This window comes from Macaca thibetana, chromosome 15 (genome assembly GCF_024542745.1).
Source record: "Macaca thibetana thibetana isolate TM-01 chromosome 15, ASM2454274v1, whole genome shotgun sequence".
NCBI classification, from domain to species: Eukaryota; Metazoa; Chordata; class Mammalia; order Primates; family Cercopithecidae; genus Macaca; species Macaca thibetana.
The window spans coordinates 29,327,942-29,341,782 of record NC_065592.1 but is presented as its reverse complement, the minus strand read 5'-3'; the positions used below and the strand labels follow the sequence as shown (position 1 = coordinate 29,341,782).

Below are 13,841 nucleotides of genomic sequence, written 5' to 3'. Positions count from 1 at the left end.
ACCGACTACTCTCAATGTGATTTGATGATCTGTGCATCTTAAAATGACTAATCTAGGAAAGCAACCACATGGTTTATTTGATTTGTTGTTAGCAAAGGTTAATCAAATGTAAATATTTTGGTTTTAAATAAATTAAAAGCATTTTTAAAATTTCTTACCTAGCACCTTTGTGCTAGGAATCTTGTGGTGCTCAAGGCAAATGTGAAAATCTTGCAATTGCCTAAGATTTCAGTAATGAGTTATGTTCCATTTAAAATTCGGATATTAAAGTTTGCTTCTTACTGACATCCTTTTTCTTGAGCACTTACTTATTACGGGCTCTGAAGACAAGCAGTGGGGACACCAAATGAATTAGAAAGTCACTGCCTGTTAGCAACATTTATGAAGTAGGAACAAAGACAATAGCTAGGTGTGATGGGAAAGGGAGCCAGAAAAAGCATGAAGAAAGATCCAAGGAATGAAATAGCGTAAGAGCTGCAGAAAACTAGAACAAGTTCAAGCTCTCAGCTCAAAGAATAAAGGAGAGGTCAAGTCATGCAAAGCCTTTATACCATGCAAAGGAGCCTGAACTTTATTGTATGAGTGGGTCATAATTCAAAAACATTAAATAGAGTACAGTATGACCAGATTTAAATTTTATATAACTCATTCTGTTCTTTTCTTTCTGAGTATTATGTTGAACAATATGAAGATGCTACTTTGAAAGTTTAAAATGATCAAATATTGATAATAAATATTGATGATATTATAAGGGACAAACTAATACTTAACAGATTTTGAAAGTATATATATATTTAAATATACATATAAATGTATTTAAATTTAAATACATATTTAAATAAAAAATGCTTCATGAATTTGCTAGTCACCCTTGCAAGAGAGGCCATGCTAATTTTCCCTGTATCATTCCAATTTTAGCATATCTGCTGCCAATGCAAGCATAAAAATTATATTCTTAATTGTGAGTCTGTTTGTTAAATTTCTATCCCTATGGTTAGACTACAGATTGTGCAGCCAGAAAACTCGAGCTCATATCCCAGCTTTATTAGCTGTATGACCCCTGGACAAATTGCTTAAGTTCTCAGACTTTTAGTTACCTTATCTATAAATGAAAAAATACTCCAGAGAGTTATTGTAAAGATTATGTGAGTTAATATAATCAATGCTTAGAAAAACTGTCTGGCATATAGTAAGCACTATTTAATATTAGCTACTACTATTATTAATATCAGTTATTGCTATCATCATCATCATCCTCATCCTCAGTATCCAAATGCCTAGGTGAAAGATAAAGGATGAAGAAAGTCATACTAGTAACAGAAGTAGAAATGTAAGTAACACCTTCTTTTCATTAGATCCACAGTTTTGCAATACTATTCCCTTAGCTGAAGTTTAATAACTAAACCCAGAATAATATTTTCTCCATCCTCTAAATCTAATTATGTGGTGTTAAAATACCAGACCTGCATTCCTGAATCATCCAAAATATTTGCAGTAAATGAAACTGAGTTATGTACGGTTTTCTTTTTAAAGAAAACACAGCAAAATACCAACACTTTTGTAAAACATTGATTGATTTACCACAAGAAAAGTATTGATATCCAATATTCCTGTTTTTCTCCATTTCTGGTTTCTTAAGAAGTAATGTAACATCAAGATAAAAGAACAAGAACGACAAGACCACCAGATAAAAGCACATGATTAATCTGAAACTAATTCATTGAAGTTTTGAGTCAAGAGAAATTATAAACCAGTTCAAATATATCATGTATTATAAAACCGAACTCTTTGACAGACTATTACTTGTCAGTGATTTCTAACAAGTACCTGTAACAAGGACTTGTATTCAAGTTAAGATTTTCATGACATGGAACAGATCTACAATTATTATAATCTTTTTTGTGCATCAGGATCTTCTCCATGAAGTAGCTGCTAACTGTGACAGTGGCATTCATTTCAAGGGAAGCCACTGCCTCGGCCACAGATTTGAGAGGTCATTATTAGAAGACAAAGTTAACCCAGACCACCAATCTCCCAGAACAATGAGAAAGAAAGAGAAGACCACAGTAATATCATGATGGTCAGCTTTCTTTGGTCTCAAGGGTACCCTGTGAGATAGCCTTGGCCTGGAAATTGAGAGACCTTAATTCTACTTCAGCTCTGTCACAAATTTACTATATGATGATGGGATGGGATTTCCTCATCTTTCGAATGAATGATGGGGAAAAACCCTTATGGCCATTTCTAATATTCTACTTGTCCATGAAACTAACAAATATAACTCATCTCAGCATCTGTCCTTATCCTAATCAAGGCAAATAACCTCTACTTTTTGTCTTAATTTATTATTATTTTTTAAACTTGTCATTGACTTGAAGCTTAATAACGTCTGCTTTCTTCAACATTCTATGGCACATTATTCCTCTGCTTTCTCCCATCTAATATTCTTGCTTTTCACTGGATACTCATCAGATTAAAAGTGTATTCCACCTTTAGCAGGTGCAAGAGCTCTTTGCTAGGTGCAAGGCCTGTGCACCAGTATGCACTGATGAATGCATAGCATAATACTCCTAGTCTAGCCTATAACAGAATTCATAAGATACATGGTTGTCACTTACTTCATACTTGAAGTAATTATCTTAATGCTCATTCTTTAGCTTTCTCATGACATTTATATTATCTCAAAATAATGGTTAATAATAAAATCCACCCCTGGTTGAGAATTGATATGCTACATACCATCCTATGTATTCTAAGTATATTCTCTATTAACCCAACCAGTTTTGCATACACATACACACATGCAATCTATATACATATCTACATATATCTATATACATAGATATCTACATATTACATTGACATATATCTATGTCCATAGACATGCATATATATGCATGTATACATGTACAAAATTATACTATAATTTAAGCCCATTTTACAGAAAAACTCAGAACAGAAGAAATTAAGTTGCTCATAGCCATGTGGTTTGTAATTGGCAGAGGCTGAATTTAAGCCAGCTCTGTCTGTGTTGTGAAACATTTTGAACACAGTTCAGTGTCTGTTGTCTCTGAGAAGCAATGTATATAAGATGTTATTTTCAAACATGGGGGAAAACAGCAGTGTGATATCTTGAAAATAATATAGGACTTAGAGAAAAGTGTCTGGGGTTCTTCCCGGGGTTCTGCTGATGGTTGGATGTGTTATCTTGAGCAACATACTCATCTTTCCTGAGGCCTCAATTTCCTCTTGTAGAATGAGGGGTTTAGAGCAGATAATCTCTAGGGTTACTTCTGGATCTAAAAAGGAATGATTTCCTTCTGAAAGGCATTGTTTCTGCAATGAGGATAAATACTCAGAATTCCAACTATTCAGAATGAAATTTAATGTCCTCTCCTTAAGTAATAAAACAGCTATGGTCTAGTCATCCTTCAGATCTCAGCTGTCTAATTTGAAACTTCTGTGTCATCTGTTCTTCATACTATGGGCATTTTAAAATAAAATTTAATAACACATAACATTATTAGCAATTACAAACTGATTTTTGCAGTAGACTGTAAGTCCCAAGAAGGGAGTGACCATATCTGTCTCCTCACTATTAAATACCTACCTCATGCCTAGCAGCAGACTTGGTGTAGAGAACATCCTCATCATTTATTTACCAAATGGATTTTAAAGGGGCTCGCTGCTTCCAGGTTTTTGGTCCTGGATGACGTATAGCTAAGATTTCTTTCTGCCTTTCTGAAGGAGAGGCTGGTCATGAGTCCTTCATGCCATAGGAATGATATAATTTCTTTTCTCTTAGCTCCTACTATTCCAGAGAAGCCAGTGATCAGTACTGCCTCCTACAGCTACACAAAGACACAGGCACCTCTTGGAGTTCCAGTTCCACTTTTCCTAATCTCTTAGAAATATTGAAGATGACCGTATGAAAATTTGTGTTGATGCAACTCTATATAATTTAAATCTTGTATGTAAGAAAGCATCACTGAGTATCAGTAAGCTAAGGCTTACTAATTTAAGGACAGGGATGGATAAACTAATCCTTATGTGCCTGGTGTTCTTGGCTAGAACCAACAGCAGAAGTGCTCCAATCCCCTCTACTGATGCACTAATGACAGGCCCACCCAACTACATACATTTCACGGACTGCTGCGCCTTTCATCCTGTAATGTGTTACTGGTAGTAGACAAGGCTACTTGGGTAACTGGGGGCAGTGGTTTTGTGAACTGCCCCTTCTTTCTTCCTGCTGCTTGTCCCCTGGGATGCAAAGTTCTAGTGCTGAGGAACAGCAAGAGACACAGCACAGAGTGGCTGAGGTTGTAGGCAGCCACAGGCCAGTGGCTGGCTGGCAAGGAGTAGTTCAGTCTAGGACCACACGGAAAGCAGACATGCTGACTACAGCATCCAGCAAGGAAAATGAGCTCTTCTGCCTGGGTTTGGTGGGCTAGGATGGGGGAGTAATGAATGGGGGTTGGAGAGAGTGCCAAGCTGGGCTGTTGATGAGAGTGTGGGAAGATTCAAAGGGAAGGAAAAACAAGGGGAGGCACTTTGCCAACTCAGAGGCAGTTGAGCTGATCCCCTCCCAAACCCCCACCCTTTTTCTGCTTAAGTGAGAAGTCCTGCTGGGTGGGGTGGGAGCAGGGCCAAGAAAGGAGTGATTCTGCTGGGTGAGCATGGATGGTTGGACCCAGGAAGGAGGTTTCTGCCAGCTGGGATCAAGGCCAGAGGACGCAGGAAAAATTAAGGGAAAGGAGATGAGAGGCAACAAGAATAAAAAAGAGTAAAAGAAAGACACAAGAGGAAATGTCCCAAGGGAAGAGGGAAAGAAGAAGGAAAAAAGAAAGGAGAAAAGAAGAGAGAACCTTTCAGAGAGAGAAACTCATTTCTGTGTGGAGAGCAGACCCATCTACAAAATGCCAGAATAAAATAATGTTCACATGAAACAAGCAATGAATGACCACATGGTACAAAGTACAGGAAACCTAGCTTTCCTAAATTTTCCTTGTGGGTGTTAATTTCCATGGGAATACAGTTTTCCTAAACAGCAAATCATGAAAGAACTGCAAACTATAAACAAAAGTTGCTCTTTAGGTAAAAAAAAGATCCAACAAATGCTATTCAACACAGAAAAACTATGTACTACTTCAAAATATTAGATTTTCTTAAAATATAATGTAGAGCACAAGATTCCTAAGTTTCCCTTCTTGCTTCTCTAATAAGATATAAAAATATAAAGATCTTCTTATAAGAAAACCTAGAGAGGGAATGTCAATGAAGTAAATCCCATTCATTATTATTTTTTAATTGATGTATAATAACTATCCATATGCATAGGATACAGTACATTTTAAAAATATGTATATAATGTGTAATGGTCATATTATGACAATGACCATATCTGTCACCTCAATTATCATTTCTTTGTGTTGGGAACATTCGAAATCCTCTCTTCTAGCTATTTGAAGATGTACAATAAATTATTGTTAACTATAGTCACCCTACAGTGTTACAGAACATTATAACTTATTTCTCCTATCTAGTAGTAATTTTGTATCTTTTACCCAACGTCTCTCCATCCCCCATACCTCCTACCATTCCCAGCCTCTAGTAAGCACTCTTTTCTTTTCTACTTCTGTGAGATCAACTCTTAAAAATTTCCACATATGAGTGAGAACATGTGGTATTTGTCTTTCTGTGCCTGACTTATTTCACTTAACCACTCCAGACTCATCCATGTTGCCAAGAATGACAGGATTTCATTCTTTTTTTATGGCTGAGTAGTCTTCCATTGTGTATACAGACCACATTGTCTTTATCTGTTCTTCCATTGAATAGACCCTGAGGTTGATTCCGTATCTTGGCTATTGTGAATAGTGGCACAAGAAACATGGATGTGCAGATGTCTCTTTGACATACTGATTTCCTTTCCTTTGAATATCTGCCCAGTAGTGGGATTGCTGGATCATATGGTAGTTCTCTTTTTAATTTTTTGAGGAACCTCCATATTGTTTTCCATAATGGCTATGCTAATTCACATTCCCACCAACAGTGTTTAAGAGTTCCTCTTTCTCTCCATCCTTGCCATCATTTGTAATTTTCTGTCTTTTTGATAATAGCCATTCCAATTCCATTTTGAAGTGATGGCAGTTTTAGAACTTTCTGATGCACTTTGGTGGAGGCTCCTGAAGAGTTTAAAAAGCCATCAAGTGAATGATGCATTTTTTTTTGTGACAATCTTGCCAGTTACATGTGGCATGGTGGCAAGAATTCCACTGGTTTTGATCTCATAGAGACACTGAGGCATATTTTGGTTTATGTGCCTAGAGGACAGATTTGGCTGTTTTATTAGACTAATTACAAAGACTTCAAATCTTTCTCCTCCCAGTTCTGAACCTAGGCTTCAAGGGGCCTTACAAGCCTCCATTCTTCTTCTTGGAACCCTGCCGTCCCCACCTGAACAAGCCTGGGCTAGTCTGATGGAGCATAAAGGACAGCCTTGTTGTCCTAGACAAAGCCATTTTAGATCAGACTATTGTCAGACACCCAAACACATAAGAGAATCCAGCTGAGATCAGCCAGCAGCCTACTCACCTCACCACTGACAGCAAATAAATGAGTCAGCACAGCTGAAGCCCCAAGAGCTGCCCCACTGACCCCACACACTTATGAGCAATAACAAGCATGTATTCCTTACAGCCATTGCATTTTAGAATCGTTTGTCACACAGCAACAGACACTGTTATACATAGACTGGAGACTCACCTGTGCATTCATACTGCAGACCTTTCCCGTAATACCCCTTTTCACAGATGCACTCAAAATGGCCTGTGTGTGTCCCACACTTGCAGCTTGCCATTCGGTCACAGCAGTCCTTGCTTTCGTCACAAAGATATGAGCAGTGGACCATGTCATCTTGAATAAAACTCCCAGAAGGTAAATCTACAAATAACATGACAGAGGGCGATAAAAAAATGCGTCACAGTTGAATGTTACATTCTCTAGTCATTAAAATTTAAGTGCAAGCTGGAGAAAATATCTTTCCATATCCGTCTAATTCCCAACTGCTTCCTGCTCCCACCCAAATATGAATGTGTGTTATTTCTACTAGCGCACTCTGGGAATTCATTGCAGCCAGTTAAGTTATTCCAGTCTGGGACCTCATCATAAGTTCTCAAGGCCATGCAGGGTCAGGCAGAAATTAAGTACTTTAGTGAGGAATCTCCAGATGCTGCAGGAAGCAGTGCAGTCAGTTCTGCAGGTCATTCCCCCGGCTTCCAAAGCAGCGGCATTCCACTGCCTCTGGGTGAGGTCAGGCCCCAGCAACCAGATTCCCCAAATCCTTGTTCCAATGAGAAACAAAGCCACCATCCTGATCACTGCACAAAGATGTTAATTGTGAGCCACCAACTTCGGAATAAACACCATCACTTCTATGGTATTTGAGTAGGTAAATAAAGACCATTCTTATTACTTGAGCTGTGCTCTGAAGTGAGGCATCCTGGAAATGCAATAACTCAGGCAGACCTGTTTAGAAAGTGACTCGACAGGGTGGGGTAAGGTTGAATATGATTGACCCAGAATGGATGGCCTAAAATCAGACAAACAGTATGTCCTTTATCCTTTTCAAGAAGTTTGAAAGTTGTAGACTAAATTCCAATACTAGGTCCATGGGGCTCTAAGCCCAGATATGATGGGCTCATAGTAGGAATTTAAGTGAAGTTCTAGCAAGACACATGGGCTGCAATTGGACACCTGGGAAGGAGATTGGTGGTAAACTCAAATATAGAACATTTGTCTCATCTAGATAGGGGCAAAGCAAAGGGAAGACTACAGCCCCAACGGAAAGAACCCAGCGCAACCAGGTACCCTGGTGAGCTCCTTCCAATAGACTGTGGTGTAGGTAAAAGATCTGTAACACAGGCCCCCAGGACTTAGCTCTGAGACACTGGACTACAGGTTTCTTTGGCAGTAAAGCAAGTCAGGGAGCAAGGAAAACCTAGTTGTCCAACCTAGGTAACATAGTGAGACCCTGTCTCTACAAAAACAATAACAATTAAAAAAAAATTAGCTGGGCATGGTGGTACACGCCTGTTGTCCCAGATACTTGGAAGACTGAGGTGGAGGATCCCTTGAGCCTGGGAGGTGGAGGCTGCAGTGAGCTGTGATCACACCACTGCACTACAGCCTGTGTGACAGAATGAGACCCTGTCTCAAAAAGGGTGAGAAGAAGAGAAAAACATAGCTGTCAAGACTAGTGTACTAGTATTCAGGTCTGAAAGGGAGATAAGTGGAGGAGGTACAAAAGGGGAAAGTTATTATTCTATAACCTATGTCTATTGAGAATGGCCAGAAACATGAACAGTAGTGAAACCCAAAGTGGATCCATCAAAATTGAAAGTAGCTACAGAGAACACAGAGGCAGGGGAAACGAGGCTCATTTCCTTTCATCTGATCATGTCTTTCCAGTAAAAACCGGGTTTTACTTACTAAACCTAGAAACTCAACTAAAGTATTACACATTTTAGATATTAGTTTAGTGTAATAAATGTGGTGTCTTCTAAAACCTTATTGCATTATGGCAACCAAAACCCTTTCGTTGTTGACCCTAGTTTTCTGAGTCAACTTCCATCAGGACAGAAGTCCCCAGTCCTAGAAGACAGAGGGACGACAGGAGTTGAAATTTATTGATAGCACTCATAATTTCATAATCCCATCTGGCAACACCCACTATCTCCAACTGCAACCCCCTGTTTTCCCACTTAACATATCACTTTCCTTGGAGAAAAGGAGAAACAAAGGTAGTCAGTTACTGAACTTCTTCCGTGTGCTAGATACTATATTGGTGATGTTGTAAATATTTTATTTAATCCTCCTGAAAACCTCTGTGATACATATAATAATATTTTCCATTCTTAATGGAGAGAAAAATTGAAGTTCATAGTTGTTAAATAAATTGCCTAGGGTAATTAATAACAAATAATAATTTATGTTAAGAAATAATAAATATCAGTAATAGTAGACAGTTTATTGAGTATAATAAGTATAGTATAATAAGCCATCAGGAACTTTCTCATCACTTTATATGTATTAACCCATTTAATCCTTGTAATAATTCTATGAAGTAGGTACTATTCTCATTTCCTATTCTATTTACAAGAAACCTAAGGAATATAAAAGATAAATGATATGTAAAAACAAAACAAACAAAAAAACAAAAAAACTCAGCTAGTAGGTAACAAAATTGGGATTTAAATCCAGACATTCTGGATTTTTAAGGCTTAGTTGTTAAAAATTAGATTTCATTAAGTTGCAGGCCCAGAACTTAAATCTAAACCTGTTTAAACCCAAATCCATACTTTATTTCCCATACTCAGTTTCTTGCTGCTTCTAAGCCCTGTCCTAAGTCCTTGCTCACTTCACTAAAATCCTAGCCTCCAAAAACTTTGGCTAGCATCATCCCTCAGAGAGATCAATCTTTTTTGCTTTAAGCATGGTGGCTCATGTCTATAATTCTAGCACTTTGGGAGGCCCAGGTGGGAGAACTGCTTGAGCCCAGGAGTTTGAGACCAGCCTGAGCAACATAGCAAGACACCATCTTTATTACTTTTTTTTTTAAAAAAGAAACTCCAGTAGAGCTAACCTACCTATTATGAACATCACTAATTTCCTAGAACTCATGTTGCCATGGTTTTCCCCTCAAACCGATTCTTTAACACGGATACCTGCAAGGATCAAGCCTAATTTGCCACATCACTTTAATCTGAGGCTAGATTTTCTGTGATCTCTTCCTAGTCTGTGTTTTCTTCTCCTAGCTCACTAAGACATAAACCTATATTCTAATAGGAAGTTTAGCTTAAATTACATAGCTAACTTAATATAATGTATAATTATGATATAATTGATAAATTAAAATTTATAATTAAATTATGAGTGATGCACAAAAAGCTCTAATAATGATGCATTTGCTGATTTTCTTCCCTTTTAGGGTTAATGCTCTTAAGTTTTTACATAAGCATATTTATCTTCAAATTGTCAGGGCAAGAAGTACGTGTTAAGTATTTATTGTTCCTATATCTTCATGTGTATTTCTGGAAACATTCTGGTGAGTTTCACTAAGCATGTCTCTGAATGTTTACTTCCTCTGTCCAGATAACTGTAAAGAGATCTAAGTCAAGGCTTCCCACTCTGTGTGTGGCCTCAAAACACACCTAAATTATTCCATTGATTCTAAGGTGGGAGCATATGGATATTTTAGTGAAAACACATAACAGCTGCTAAGAAAAAAACAAAAGGACCTCTCTTGTTGCAGGGTCAGAATGTTATCTCTGTGAAGTTTAGCACATTTCACGATGCCCAAAGGACACATGGGCATCATATTCAGCAAAGACCTTGTGAGGGTTTGATATTACCCTCCTGTGGGTTTCAAGCAGTGAGGGAAGAAAACCTCATTTAAAAGTACCTTTGTGATGCCATTAGGTTTCCATTACCTTCATGCAATGCTCGGCGAGCTAAAGCCTCAAATTCTTCAAAACTGTGTAGCAGGTAACAGTGCTCCTCCTTTGGGGCGGAAGCCATGTCATTCAGCTCTCGAATGTTCCCTTGCCATATGCCAAAAGTGAAGATCTCCACTCCTGAATCTCGCAGTGATGCCGCAATTGGTCTAGGGTCTCCCCCATTGGAATATCCATCAGTAATGAGAAATACAACTTTTGTTGAGTTTTCTCTAGCATGAAGAAGAATTTGCTGTAATGAAATGGGGAAAGTTAGTATGAATTTGTACTGTCTTGCCCTACTGTGTGCTTCTCTTCTTATGTAAGGCAGTACTTGCAAAGATCGTCAGTATTTCACAGGCATGAGGGATGGAAGCCCTAGTCAGAGAGTAAAACAGAAATAGGCCCTGATGAGAGCCTACAATGGTCTTCTCACAGAGCCACAACAAACCTCAAAAGCATTTAAAAACTATCATCATCATCATCATCATCACTGCTGATGGAGCTTGCTAATGAAGTACAACAAACACTTATGGAATGAATTTTTAATCAATATTATCACTTAGTATTACATGATTTTTATTGATTCTCAGGCTCTCAAAATATGAACCAAATCTGAGTCCAAATTCCACAAATTATCTATCTATCTATCTATCTATCTATCTATCTATCTATCTATCTATCTTTATCTATCTATCTGTATCCAAACCACTGCACAATCATACGCTAAAATCCTAATGGGAAGGAAATTTAACAGAATATGTCTTTTCCAGAGTCAATAATGGCTGACCTGTTTCCTATATTTGTTTTTCCACTGCTCCTCCAAAAAACGTAGAATTGATTCAATACTTCGTCTTTTTGGACCACCCAGTACTAGCATAAAAACAGCTAGTTTTGGTGGTATCCAGAAATACTGATTCACTAAATCTGACACTGGGACTTTATTATTTTAGGACAAGTGAATTCTGTTTTACAATGATATATGCTCTTCCTTCTCTACAGATAGAATTTTTAGAAAATGAAAACTTTTAAAAAGACATTTATATATTGCCATTGATGCTTTGTAACACCAGACCATAAAGGCACAAGAACTCCAGTGGTGAATCTCGCATTTAATTCAATTTGCTGTTGTTGCTTTTCACTACAGATGGGTAGAAAAGATAAAGAAGCACCAGGGTATATTTTCTGGTAAGTTCTTAGAAAAAATTCCCGTTAAAAAATAAATTAATTTTTTAAAAAGAACTTAATGTTTATTAGGCAAGAATTCAATAAACACTGCATGTTTTTCAGAAGGTAGGCAGGAAGAGTGACAGTTGCATCCTACGTTGTGTTAAAGTGAAAAGGAGATACTGTGATTTTTTAAATGTTTGATACAATTCACTTTAGGGTGCAGACTCACTATAAGATCCAGATTCTCAGACTATGAGATTCATGTCTGTAGAAAGCAATCTTCATTAGTATATAATCAGTGGGTATTGATTGCAATTCAATAATTATTACCTAAATTTAGTTAGTGTTTGTGAATCAAAGCTAAAGCTGTTAAACCTGAATTTAAGGAAAATTAAGCGAAACTAACAATGCCTCCAGAAATATCTGGAAAGCCAGCAGTTAGAGAAGGGGTATTCAAACACTTCACCACACTCCTTCTCAAAAACCAAATGAGATCAAGGAAAATCGCACAGATGGGATCACACCAAAGACAGGCACAGAGGGTGGCTTCTGCGACAGAGTAGCATTCGGGACGTTACCGGAGACATTCCCCAAATACTCACACCAAGGGGCCCAATCAACACTCTTGAAATTCTTGGCTCTTAAAGTTTAAAAAGCTGCCCTCTTGATGAATGACAGGAAGATTTGGAATGAATGCTTGGTAAGTGTGAAATTTTTCCACTCTAGAGAAGAAAAAACCTCTGAGGAGAGGAAGAGGGAAAGAGTTCGGGGAGAGTAAGAAATGTGAGATGTTGCTGTGAGACCCTGAACTCTCCACACTCTCTCCATACCCCTAACTCTGTCACAGAAGAAGAGATGATTGACAAGCCTCCCTTTAGACCCAGAGGTCCCCAGGTCCTCTTTCCACCTGGATATCTGGGATGGTGGTATATCCTAAAGAAGTGCCCTTGGTCCCAATGACGGGACAATAGAGCAGTGGTACCCAACCTTTTTTTTTTTTTTTTTTTTTTTTTTTTTTTTTGAGTCAGAGTCTCAATCTGTTGCCCAGGCTGTAGTGCAGTGGTGTGATCTTGGCTCACTGAAACCTCTGCCTCCCAAGTTTAAGCTATTCTCCTGCCTTAGCCTCCTGAGTAGCTGGGACTACAGGCTCATACCACCACGCCCGGCTAATTTTTTTTATTTTCAGTAGAAACAAAGTTTCACTATTTTGGCCAGGATGGTCTTGATCTCCTGACCTTGTGATCCACCTGCCTCAGTCTCCCAAAGTGCTGGCATTACAGGCGTGAGCCACCATGCCCTGCCGCAGGAGCCACCACGTCCAGCCAGTCCCCAACCTTTTTGGCATCTGCGACCAGTTTCCTGGAAGACAATTTTTCCACGAACTGGGATGGGGCTGGAGGACAGTTTCAGGATGATTCAAGCACATTATATTTATTATGCATTTTATTTCTATTATTTTTACATTATAATATAAAATAAAATAATTATACAAGTCACTATAACGTAGAATCAGTTGGAGCACTGAACTTGTTTTCCCACAACTAGATGGTCCCATCTGGGGGTGATGGGAGACAGTGACAGATCATTAGGCATTAGATTCTCATAAGGAGCGCACAATTTAGATCCCTCGCATACAGTTCACAATAGTGTTCATGCTCCTATGAGAATCTAATGCTGCCGCTGATCTGACAGGAGGCAGAGCTCAGATGGTAATGCTCGCTTGCCCACTGCTCACTCCTGTTGTGTGGCCCAGTTCCTAACAGGTCATGGATCAGCATCAGTCCACAGCCTGGGTGTTGGGGCCCCCTGCAATAGAGTAAAACTACTCTAATGGGTGGTGAAGGAGAGGGCACCTGATGAAGCTTATGTATTCCAGAGAGGTGTAGCAGAGAGAGAGTCAATGCAATTTTAAGACTCTTGAAGGAGTCTTGCAATAATAAAGGTACGGCAGTAGATGACACCATAGACCTCGTGAGCCAACAAGAGATGTGTCTCTCTCGGGCAATATCCATGGGAAGAGATCCTGGAAGCCCCAGGAGATAGCTGCATCAAAGGTGACAAAACTAACCAATAGACATGCAGATGACCAACAAAGATCATCATGACTATTGATGAAACAACTGGGCATCTCAGAGGATGGGAGCACAGGACGTGTCAGAGCTGAGAGGTGAATCTCTC

General features: G+C 38.6%; 1 protein-coding gene and 1 non-coding gene across 2 annotated transcripts in view; both read right to left on the bottom strand.

Moving 5' to 3' along the window:
- SVEP1 (sushi, von Willebrand factor type A, EGF and pentraxin domain containing 1) overlaps positions 1 to 13,841 on the bottom strand; it is a 225,919-nt gene that overhangs the window by 185,363 nt on the left and 26,715 nt on the right. The window contains exons 2-3 of the mRNA XM_050761409.1: positions 10,491 to 10,746; positions 6,766 to 6,942 (exon numbers count right to left, since the gene is read on the bottom strand). Coding sequence (XP_050617366.1) covers positions 6,766 to 6,942; positions 10,491 to 10,746 — 433 coding nt within the window. The remainder of the gene's footprint in view (positions 1 to 6,765; positions 6,943 to 10,490; positions 10,747 to 13,841) is intronic.
- LOC126938136 (U6 spliceosomal RNA) lies at positions 835 to 938 on the bottom strand. Its single transcript, XR_007719969.1, has one exon. It is a non-coding gene; the product is annotated as a U6 spliceosomal RNA (small nuclear RNA).